General features: G+C 30.2%; 1 protein-coding gene across 2 annotated transcripts in view; it reads right to left on the bottom strand.

Annotated features, from left to right (window-relative positions):
• LOC136990224 (uncharacterized) overlaps window positions 1-13,105 on the bottom strand; it is a 73,096-nt gene that overhangs the window by 7,294 nt on the left and 52,697 nt on the right. For both annotated transcript variants that reach the window (XM_067288605.1, XM_067288606.1), the window contains exons 11-12: window positions 10,235-10,471; window positions 4,637-4,764 (exon numbers count right to left, since the gene is read on the bottom strand). In XM_067288605.1, coding sequence (XP_067144706.1) covers window positions 4,649-4,764; window positions 10,235-10,471 — 353 coding nt within the window. In that variant the 3' untranslated portion in view covers window positions 4,637-4,648. The remainder of the gene's footprint in view (window positions 1-4,636; window positions 4,765-10,234; window positions 10,472-13,105) is intronic.

The following is a 13,105-nucleotide window of genomic DNA, read 5'->3' as shown; positions in this document are numbered from 1 at the left end:
TATTTATTTTCATAAAGAGGGTTAAATTGATTATTTCATAATGTTTATTGTATATTTGATTTTCGATTTCTTTTTCATTGTTTTTTTTAGGCTTAAAGCGAAAGCTGTGCTTATTTATGTAAATTACGTTTTGGGGCGTGGTCTGCCTACTATTTAATCTGTGGCTGCTTGGACTGCTTGGGAGACTATCCGATTTTCTTTTGAACTATTGGTTTGAATTGCTGTTTTTTTTTCTTTCTAGGTAAGTTTTAGCTCTGTTGGTTGTTAATTTTTTTCGGATAGTTCTCCCAAGTAGTTCTTTAAGTTTTATTTTCTGATTTGGATTTAGTTTATAAATTTTGCAATTATAATTTTAAATTATTAATGTTATTACAATTGATGAATATATCTGTGAAATATGTTTTGTTATTTTATAAGATTATGTATACTTTTGTTTTGTTTTATCCCCGCATCAGGGTCTTTGTACCAGAATGCTTAAAATAAATAAATAAATAAATAAATAAAATATTTATATAATTGTTTTGAACTGTAACCCCATAAAAGAGAAATTAACTCTTAATATAAATAAAATGATTAACTGAATTTTCAACTTTACTTACAATAGCAGTTAGCATCTTGTAAGATATTGTTCACATATCAAAAATAAGAGTACAAATCTTTCAAAGTTTCTAAAAAATTCAGTTTTCATAATCATGTATTGACAATTATAATAGATTCTTTAAAATCTGTATGACAATGATTTTCCACTGTTAGAATATAAATAAAATATTTTAAAATTATTTTTATCTTAGAAAATCTATTTTTAATGCATGATTTATAAAAAGAAAATTATTAATTAAATCACACATAATTCCTATTACAACCATTAGGGAATTTTAGCATTAGTTGAGCTTTGTTTTTTTTTCTTTTAATTTACCTTCATATTAAATATATTTAATATGCAAAGCAATCCCAACAGATAATTAACTTGTAAAGGTGAAAACTTATTCCTACCAATCACTCAGAAAATGAACTCAATGCAAAAAAAATAATTTCTCACATGCAAATTTTATAAGCAGTAATTATATCCTCGAGAATGAATTTTGATTCAGAAAAAATAAAGGTGTGCATTATCCTAATGTTTATTGCTTTTCTTATTCCTTTTATTAATTGCAGTCTCTATATTATTACTTGTTTTCATGTGTTATAAAAAAGGAGATAAATTCACTATTTATGCATATTCGAATAATACGAAAACAAAGATAAAAATTAACATATCCAAACTCCTTAGTAGTAAGTATCGGAAATCATCATTAATTCGACCTTGGATAGTTCAAAATCCCATTAGTTCATAACTGTACTATTTGTCCCGGCCAGGTATATAGAGATTTACACAGCAAGGAATTTGATTAGTTCAAAATATGGCTAATATGGATATTTCAAAATTCAAATTGAAAATTCTGTCTGAACTGTGATATGTGTATGTTAACTTGTTCATTTAGATTATTGTTCTCTTAGAGTATGGAGGTACTTCAGACTAAGAACAATTCTAATCTGGTCAACGTGGCTTTACTTTTATGGTAACACATTTTCGGGTGTCACCTTACCATATGGTCTATTCTTTTTTCTACCTCATAAAATACTGTTAGGTTCCGAAACTGCAAGATTGGGCTACAAATAGCAGATTGAGATATTTGTGGGGCTCTAAGCTATTACATTTGGGTGATTTACTACTTTTTGGGCCACTTTAAAATTAATTTGAGGTACATTTCAAAAAATTTTGCTTTATGCTTTACTTTTCATAAAAACCTATTTGGCAACCTGTGAGGTTCTCACTGGACATGTTCTGTTTATCTGCAGTTTGTTTAGATTATTATTAATTAATGAAAATAGCAATCTTCATACTTATAATTTATTAAGCAAATGGAATATGGATATCAGTTACATGGCATTTTGCATATTGTATAGAAATATGTAAATCTCAGATAATTTGTAATTCGATAATTTGAAGTTATGATTAGTTTGTCCCTTGAATTTCGAACTAACAAAGATTTCCTGTATTTTCTTTTATTATGAAGTTTGGTTCAAAAGAATGAACCCTTTTTGGATGGCAGCAGATTGATAAATGAATAAGTGTCATTCTTGTCTGCAATGTTGTCATTACTACAGTGGTACCAATGCTAATTTTCCTGAACAAATACACACAACAGAGTGCATGCTATGCCTGAAATTTTAAGCACAGTATTTAAGAATATTGACCTTTATTTATTTACTGTAGTATAGGCTATATTTTTGATTTATAAAAAATTTCTTAAACTCCAAAATTTGTAAAGTGGGAACTATATGGACATAAATATAGTCTGGAATTTGGAAGGAATAGTTTGTCTAAAAAAATTGCTGCTAACTATGACAGGGAAAAAAACTCGTTTCTTTTTGAATCAGTAGGATCCAAATAAATGTTTCAAATCTAATACCATAGATTTCATTAAAACATAACCTCTTGTTATCAGAATAATTAATATTGAAATTTTATCACAGTATTTGTTGAATTTGAAAAAGAAATTACTACTTAGGATTTAGAATAAGCACTTTTAAAAATTTAATTGTCGATATTAGTTTTCTTCAAATATATTACAATATACACTGAGTGACCAAAAAATTAGACACACCCCTTATTTGAAAGTAAATCAGTCCAACAGTAATCAGTCCAGTGATGTAACAATGCAGAGTTGCTTCTATAAGGTATGCTCAGCTTCAGACGATGTAGTTATCATGGAAGTTAATGTCAAAATAGGTAAGATAAAAGATTTAAGTGACTTTGAATGAGGGATGATCATCAGTGCAAGAAGGTATCTCTAAAATGACAACTCTTTTAGGATTTTCTCACCCAACAGTATCTCGGGTGTTTAGAGAGTAGCAGTTGAGAAAAAAAAACTTCAAGCGATAAGGACAATTCTGGTCGAAAAAGTTAGATGAATGAGAGAGGCGAAATGTGATTAGATTGCATAGTCCAGAGTAGGCTAATCGTCTTTCACCTACAGAAGGGCAACAACATGACAAATTACAGCTGAATTCAATGCAGGTGCATCACAAAGCATATCCAAACGCACAACAAAACACACTCTGCAAAAGATGGGCTTTAGCAGCAGGAGACCATCAAGAGTGCCTTTGGTATCACAGAAAAATAGGAAAAGGTGCCTGTTGTGGGCCCAGGAATGATGAAATTGGTCACTTGAGGACTGGAAAAAAGTAGCCTGGTCCGATCAATCTCATTTCGTGCTCCATCATGCAGATGGTAGGATCAGAATATGGCACAAACAGCACAAATTCATAAACCCCTCCTGCCAAATGACAACTCTTCGGCTGGTGGTGGCGGAATTATGATGTGGGGAATGTTCTCCTGGAATACACTGGGTTCCTTGATATTTGTGGACACATCTCTGAATAGAACAACTTACCTCAGCATCATTGCCAATCATGTACACTCGTTTATGGCTGTAATGTTCCCTGATGGAGATGGTCACTTTCAACAGGACAATGCACCTTGTCACTGTGCTCGATTGGTCTCAAATTAGTTTGAGGAACATCAATCATAGTTTAACCTGTTTCCACGGCCAGCTCAGTCCTCTGACCTCAATCCTACGGAGCATTTGTGGGATGATGTCAAAAGATCACTTCAAAGTTTGGAAACACCACAATCCAATCTGACCCAACTTAGAGTTGCCATTTTGTTAGCATGGGCCAACATTCTTCAGCAACAGTATCAGCAACTTGTCGAGTCCATACCAAGAAGAATATCGGCTGTGATCAGAGCTAAAGGTAGACCAATTCGTTATCAGAGGGTGTCTGTAATTTTTTGGCCACTCAGGGTATTTATAAAATAAACTGATTCATATATATGTATGTGAATCATATAAAATTTGAATTACTGACAGTTCTCATTAATTGCATAAATTCAACTCATTAATTTTTTGAAATTAAAACAGATTTCAGTTTTAAAATAATAAGTAACTAAATTTAATGGTTATTAATAAATTTTAAAAAAATTACATTTTTCCAAACAAAATGAAACCATTCATTCATTCTTAGAAACAAAATGCACTCTCTGTCTCTCTGGAAATATACTAATTAAAATATTTTTTATTTTGATTGTAAAAAGTTACAATTACACTAGAAAGTTTTAATTGTCAATAAAATAAATTAAAACTTAATATTAGAATAAAATTGCACAACACATAAAATAAATAAAATTAACTAAAAATTTTTATTAAATATAATGAATGAATCAAATGTACTATTAATAAAATAACAACAAATTAATGAATGTTTCAGTGAAAATAGATTTAAAAATAAAATATAATTTAAAATTTATAATTATGAACATAAAAATGATAAATTATCAACATATACTACTTACAATCTATTAACTGCAATGATAATAGGTTTTTTACAGCTAATCGTTTTCAGCTGTATTTATAATCTTTGTAAAGAATACGAATATAGTCCAAAAATGTTTATAATTAAAACTATTACGATTAATAAATCTTTTATTTCCTTACAAAATAATATTTTCATAAATTCATAAAAGTAGAAGAATTAATCATCTGATTTGATTAACAATAGTTATATAACAACCAAATAATTTTATGTAAATTACCCTGTCAAATAATTAATCAGCAACATTTTCATTCTTAGGTTTATGAAAATCTGTAATATCTGTTGTATCAGATGACGACGATGAAGATGAAGATGATGACGATGATGATGATAGATCCAATGGAGTTTCTGAAATAAAAAAATATTTCAAAGTAATTATTTTAAAACAAAAATATTCTAACATTAATAAACTATTATAAAATAAAAAATTATATAATAGATTTTTTTCCCCTTGCATATATATACAACTTTGGTTGTCATAATTAACACACTATTTTCTAATAGTGAATTCAACTGGCTACCCTACTGATCAAGAGTAGAGTAAGACATCACCACCCCAAAAAGATTAAGAATAGACAAGTGATCCAAAGAACTTGGTGCAAGTCACATCACAACTTTTGGTGTAGAATTCAAATTACATTTGTTTTACTTATTGTGGTAATATAGCCAATTATCTCAATCCACGTATTCATCCACTAACTCCAAAAATGTCGGTACGACAATATTCACGCCAAAGACCGTATAAACGTTGCAAAAAGTTCACTGAGTTCAGCGTTATATCCACGTTTGCTTGTCGCAAGTACTTTCGACGAACCTTACTGTCGTCGTCTTCAGGCGAGTTCGTAAATTTGCCGAAAAACTTTAAAAAGAAACAAATCGATGCAGAATGGAATGCATAAAGCTTTACCAAAGCCGTTACGAACGTAAATTAAAAATTCTTTAAATTTACCAAAGCCGTTACGAACGTAAATTAAAAATTTTTAATTTACGTTCGTAACGGCTTTGGTAAAGCTTTATGCATTCCATTCTGCATCGATTTGTTTCTTTTTAAAGTTTTTCGGCAAATTTACGAACTCGCCTGAAGACGACGACAGTAAGGTTCGTCGAAAGTACTTGCGACAAGCAAACGTGGATATAACGCTGAACTCATTGAACTTTTTGCAACGTTTAACTCCAAAAATCTTTCAAATTTGGTCTTTTACCCTGTTGCAACTGATATTGTAATAATCAATGACGTTTCTCAATATCCAATGATGATTCTTCAAATAAATTGAGAAAATCTATTAATAGCTACACAGTAGTTTTACATTCTCTACAAATATTTGTCATTAGACAATGCCATATTTAAAGCAGCTGTTACTCTTTTTTATTTCCAGAGAAGAAAATGCACTCCAAGTGCAGTTACTCTCAGATAATAGAAAATAGAGTACTCCACTTTCATACTCTGACAAGTCAAATAGGAAGGAGCAAGCAGAGCATTCTACAAAGACTAAAGTAGCAGCCAAATTTGCCATGTAGTCCATGCACACTAAAACCTTGAAATCTGATATGATATGTTGTATAATTTTGTGCATGATGTGGCATTTCCTACAAATGTCATCTATGTTGTGTCTTTTAAAATGTACTTTTGTAATTTGTGTATTTATCATCTGGACTTTTATCACAATCATGAATTCTCCTCTCTCTCCCTCTAGCATCTCTGAGCCAGCCAGCCAGCACTCTGATGCAGTGTTGTCAATGTTATCTTGGTCATTAGGATGCTTACTGTGGAGCTCCTCCCAAACCCAAAACTACTAGGTGTTATTTGTATTATGTATTGTGTTATATTCAGGTAAAAATCTTCATTTTGTTTTCAGTTAAGACACGATTACAGGGAGCAACAATTATCTGAATACCGATAAACTGAAACATTGGTTAACCGTAAGCATTCCAGTCGGCAAATTCAAATTTCCGCTAGTGCTTTGGCACTGCAATATCTGGCTATGTCTCGGGCTACTCCAATATTATTTTTGTTGGTGTGCATGTTTTAGCTGGCTCACTGGCGTGACCATGAGAGGTTACTTAAAGACATACCAGTATTTAAATGAGGTTTTTTTCCCATCATAAGTGGTAAGCTTTGCTTGTTTTGTGTGGTGTTTTTCCGAGGACTGTGTGTCGGGACATGTGTTGTGCTGAATTGGAACGTTTTTGATACTAGATTAACTTCTGAAATATAATTTTTTTAATTTTTCAATATATTTATTTTATTTGTGCAAAATAAAGAAATAATTTTTAATGATACAATAGTCATGATTATTTTAAAAAAATTTTTGTTGGGCTTAACAATGATGAAAATTCAACGTGAAGCGACACGCAACGGAGAAAAATTTCAACATGGGATAGGTTAATATATTTTTTCGAACAACCCCAGTTCTGAATTGTTTCGGATAATCGATGCTCTACTGTAATTATGAATATATGGTACGATCCAAAAGTTCGGGGACTGCAGTAATCTATGACAACAAAAGCATATATTTGAAGTTACAGCGTGTGAAATGGATTCTACCAAACCACCTCTACGTGTTCAGGTTAATTTCACCCAAGTCATGTGATTAAACCGCAAGCGCTGCTGTTTTTTTCCGGAGATAGTTACCTTTGTTTAATTACATGACATGGGTGAAATTAAACCCAAACACATAGAGGTGGTTTGGTAGAATCCATTTCATATGCTGTAACTTCAAATACATGCTTTTGTTGTCATAGATTACTGCAGTCCCCGAACTTCTGGATCGTACCACGTATATACATGCAAATATAATTAGTTTATTTCATGGATGTAAGGAGCAAATTTTATCATATGTAATATTTAATGAATGGGAAACTTATTGACTGAGCCATCTTCAGTGTTATCAAAACTATGTTAAAATTATGCTCTGTCATTTTAGTCTTATGATTATAACTCTTTTATTCAAAAAATCCTTTCCAATTTTATCCAGAAGCAGTGTAAATACACAGAAATGTTTTTGTTTAAAGTCTTTCATTTCTGATCATAACGCTGTAACTTGACTTTTTCCAAAATCAGGAAGTCTTTTCCAAGAGGCATATTTCAAAAATGAACATTTCACATATTAGCAAAGCAATGAGACTAAATTTTTACACTCACATTTTTAAGGCATGTATATTTTTGAGAAATGGATATTCATCCCTTTAATTATTTTTTTTTGTTATTTAAAATTTTGATCAAATTTTTTCTGGATAGAATTGCATTTATTCAACTCCTTTTTCTCTAAGATAATGTTATAATTCGCTAAGATAATGTTAGCTTGCTTCAAATTACATAAATTTAGAGCATAAAGATATATACCCCCTTTTAGTGTAGATAGCACTTTTTGTACATTGAAAACCTAGAGTAATTAAACACAAAGAAAACTTAAAGAAGGGTAAGGCAACAACAGCTCTAGCAGAAGAATTAACTGATAGATAAACAAACAAACACATACACACACCAAGAAACCAAGGTCATCTTATCAGATACGAAGAACATAACCCTAACAAATCACAGAGCATCTAGTCATTGCTACCAAAACACAACCCATTCAAAATGTACAAACCCATTCAAAATAATCTTGATCCCTGGATCTAATTATCATCCAGAAACAACAAAATTGAAAGCAAATGGTCTGTTCATCCCATTTTAATTATGACATCTGTAATTTATTTGCTTTTGTTTTTACTTTAGGTTAGGTATTGTCATACTGAATTACAGGTATCCCTCATACAACACAGTACTTCTATAACACAATTTCACTCTAACATGATTTGAAAATTGGGGATATTTCCCATACAACACGACTTCCAGTTTTACTCTAACACAGTTCAAGAAATTGGGAAATCCTCCATACAAAATTTCACAATTTTAAAGTACAAACTCCATTATTCAATATTTTTTATATGAGTAAGCATACATGTTGTCACAAATTTGTACATGGATTTTACAACATTGAAAATTTTAATTTCTTTTGTGCCTTTCGTCAGGTTTACTTTAATGAAAACTGACAGTGCAATGTTTATCTTCCTTGTTGATAGGCAACAAGATGTCATTGTAACCACTTTCAGGCTTTAGCATTTAAGACTGTCATTGCATTTTGTTTTTATACATTAGTCTTCATTTTTTGTAAAAGTTAAACATGTTTAGGTAAGTGTTGTTAAACTTTTCTTAATCATAGAAAAAGTAATTATTCATAAAAATGACAAACGAAATACAGCGGTAACTCAGCATTTGAACACAATTACTAGATTTAAAAAAAATTCCTTGGTATTCAACTGAACAATACAACCTGTTAAAATAAATTTTCAATTAAAAACTTATTTTTAATAAAAATATGTAAGTAATTTTAAAGTAAAACGAAATCTTTGTCTCACCAAGATAGGCAACTCTAAGTTATACTCAATCTAGTTTTTTTTTTCTTTCACTTAATGTGCATGTAATGCAAACATGGTTTGCAACTATTCCAAGTCAACAAAGTGTTTCAACAATATCCATCTGACATTAAAATTTGTTTAAAGTTTACAACTTGTTATTTGCCAATTTTTATAACTTTTCCTGCAATTTTTCTTCATGGATAGCTTTTGGGTGCCCCATGTATTTTGTATCCAGTTCAGAATTTAGGTGCATCTTTCCCATGCCCATTACAAATATTTTTTTACAGTTTGTTTGGAGCTATATCTTTTCTGAAACTCAAAAAGAATAACACGCCTGATATGCTTTTTATCCAGACATCACATTTTGTTTGAATAAAATCAAGTTGTAAAGTAAAAAGCTTAAAATAAACTTCTAAACAAAGAATTAAATCTCACACTAGCAATGTGTTAAATTTTCTAGCAGTATAATTAAATCACATCTAAGTTAAGTAATGACAGCTATTAAAAATATGAAAAACTTTCCATTTAATCCAATAAAATTAATAGAATACTTGCCACTTTGTATTGTGTATAGATACTTTTTTTTAAAATTATAATTTAAGCATGTTATGCATGTAAACTTCTTGTTAAATTTATGGACATTTTTTTGGGACATATCTACCATGCTATACAAGGGGTACCTGTTTTTTTATGGCTGGAATTAAAGGATCATAATTTTTATCTTGGCTATATTTTATATAGCATAGTTACCAGTACTACTTATGTGTCTTCATAGCTTATTCATTAAGATGAGAGTTAATTTAATTTGGTTTTATGTTGCTTTAGTTTATTTTATTTTAGTTTTCATGCTTTTGGATGTTTGTACTCATGTTTAAGTTTTATCAGTCTATTTATTTACTTTTTGAATTCTTATGGCTCAAATGTTTTGAATCCATGCTAAGGGTTCGAGCAGCTTAAGAATGCCGGTGCAAATATATATTAGAGTTAAAAACCACTGAATGAGATCTAATGTTGAGATGTACAAATGATGCATGTAATTTCAAAAATGACTAAGTCAATGTTTCTAAAAATAAAAACTGGCTAAGAACTTACCATCTTATTTATTTTTCTGTTCTTTTCAAATGATGATTCTTATAAATTTTTAAACCAACCACAAAACAGAAAGGAATGAAAAGGGGGATGAAAATTGAAAGGTAGTTTCAAAATCAGCCACATTCACAGCCCTTTATTCCAGACCCAGAAAAAGTGGAGTTGACCATTTTTAAAACTGTATGTCACAAGTCTCAAAAAACATTTTAACTTGTTTAAATGGATGACTCCATCTATTTAGCATTCTTTGTTATGCAAAAACTTCTAAAACACTTGTAAATATAAATAAACATATTTATTATTATTATATATGTGTGTACAAACTTACCGCTATCACCTTGAGGCTGATCAGATAATCTGTTCATACCCATAGAATCAGTATACGTGACACAACAGGAACAAAATGGAGAGTGCATTTGGCCATATGAAAGGATTGGTGCAACAACCCATGGAACCAGATCAACACCACTTTCAGAGCATCTTTCATCAACTTCTAATTCACGTGTTGAATTATTTTCCTCACAAGTAAAATTTTCATTCTTTTTGCTCAAATTAACTGGTTTATCTGTTGACAAAAATACTTTTCATAAAGTCTTTTTAAAGTAAAATGTTTTCTATTTCTTTTATTTTGAAAAAGAAAATAAAAGCAGTAAAGATAAATATAAACAAAAATCAAATAAATTTCCACTTTTAACTCATTGAAATACTCAGTATAAATATTAGACAAGAATCACAGGATGTCAATTACACACGTAAATTAATAGTTTTAAAATACAATTTATATATTAATATCTAAAATTTGCATTTGACGAATGTAATAATTATACATTTAACATACTGAAGATGTTTATCTTCAATATGTTAATCATATCATCAGATTAGAATTTATCAAATTAGAATTTAGAACTTTTCATATTGTCCTTAAAAACTTTAATACAAAAAGTGTTCTTGTATATATTCTATTCTAATTTTATTTCAGATGATATAAATAATATTGAAACATTTTAATTGTATAAATATAATATAAATTGTAAACTAGCAATTATTTATTGTGACATCGTCACAATGCCAGGATGCAATTTTTAATCATATTTTTAATTTATTTTATTTAAAATATATGCTCTCCACCTCAAATTAGTAGTGTCTTGTTCCTGTACATCATAATTTTCCTTTAACGATAGAGTCATGCCAGTCATCCATATAACACCTTTCAGGGGGAAATTTTTAATTAAAATAACGTAACTTCCAGTTTGCATTGGAAGTTCATATATAGCTAATAAGGGCCTCCTACCCCTAAGGTTTCTGTATCTGGTCTCAACTTCCATCGATATGACTTTGTCTGTTCTTCCTTAACCTATCCCATGTTGAAATTTTTCTCTGTTGCATATCGCGCTATGTTGAATTTTTGTCAATGTTAAACCTAATGAAAATTAGACGTTTTTGAAAAAATAATCGTGGCTATTGTATCGTCCAAAATTATTTTTTCTATTTTGCAAAAACAAAATAGATATATTAATAAATGTAAAAACAAAAAAAAATTATATTTCAGAAGTTTTAATGTAAAAATTATAACGACTAGCAACATCTAGTTTGAAAAACGTTCTGATGCTGAAATGAGATATCTCGGGTACACTGGTCAAGATCATTAGGTTACAACCCGAGATTTGTCGGGAATACCAGGAAATAGGATAATCTCAAGAATGAACAGATCAATGACAGTGGGAATTTATAGGTCTGCAATTTGCAATTTTTTCAAATTGCAGCTCAAAGATTATGCAGAAAATCTTTGTTAATTCAAACTCAGATAGTTCAAAATTCCATTAATTTGTAACTGTGCTATATGTCCCAGCCAGGGCTATAAAGATTTACACTTTAAGGAATTTGGTTAGTTTGAAATACAGCTACTTTGAATTTCAAAGTGAAATTTCTGTCTGAACTGTGATATGTGTATGTTAACTCAGTCGTTTAGATCGAAATGTCTCCATACTATAAGAGAACAACAGACCAAGGACAACTCTAATCTGGTCAACATGGCTTTGCTTTTACAGTAATACAGTACAAGTAGCAGATTGAGATATTTGTAGGGCTCTAGCAATTACATTTGAGCTACTTACTACTTTTTTTGACCACTTTCAAAATAATTTGGGCTACATTTTGAAGAATTTTGCTTTGCTTTTTATAAAACTTATCTGGTGACCTGTGAGGTTCTCACCAGACATGTGCTGTTTACATGCAGTTTATTTATATTAATTATTATTAATTAACAAAAATAGCATTCTGTATACGTAGCCTTATTTCTGTTTGCTTAATAAAATACATCAGTTACATGGTATTCAGCAGAAACATGTAAATTTCAGATAATTCAAAGTCATGATTATTTCATACCTTGAATTTTGAACTAACAAAGATTTCTAGTATTTTAAATTTTTATTTAACAGCAAAATGTTTTGGTTAATGTTCTAAAAGGCTTACAAATAAACAGTTACAAAATTTATAAAATTTTCCTTTTCCTTTACAGGAGATTTTTAATAAATGAACAATTGTAAACAAGTCCAACTGCTAATAAGTTAAGGAATTCCATCATTTTTATTTTGGTGAAATGTTTTGAGAGATCAAATGACCAATTTTACCTGCATTTTCAAATCTATCAATCAATTTGAGCCACCATTCTGTATAAGGAAAAAACAGCTGTCTTTTTTATACAATAAAATCAAATGCTCTGACAGATCATCCTGCAAAGCATGTTATATTTAACACAGCTATTTCTAGATTATTCCGCTTTCATTCATCTTGCATTACCAAATGCGGTAATGCAAGATGAATGAATCTGTACTGAGTGAGATTAGATATAAATGCTATTTCCCCAACAGAGTGTAATCCTATAGCTCTATGGGTTGCCAAACTGATAGTTATAGATACCAGCCTCCATAGTCACTGAAAAGCAAACACTGCAGACTATGTACTGTACACTGGCAACAGTTCTCAGAGATATATCACAAATACAGAAGTTTTGTTTTCATTTACACAGATGAATCCAAATCTCAATCATGTTGGATCCTCCGTAATCTGTCATGACAATGTGGTGTTGGATCAACTATCAACAGATGCCTCAGTATTTTCTGCTGAATTGCATGACCTCCCTCTCAAACATAACACAAACAAAGAACATCCTCACAATATAATATGTTCAGACTTACTC

This window comes from Centruroides vittatus, unplaced genomic scaffold (genome assembly GCF_030686945.1).
Source record: "Centruroides vittatus isolate TY-2023 unplaced genomic scaffold, ASM3068694v2 scaffold_861, whole genome shotgun sequence".
In the NCBI taxonomy this organism is placed as follows: domain Eukaryota; kingdom Metazoa; phylum Arthropoda; class Arachnida; order Scorpiones; family Buthidae; genus Centruroides; species Centruroides vittatus.
This window is presented reverse-complemented; position numbering and strand designations above follow the sequence as displayed.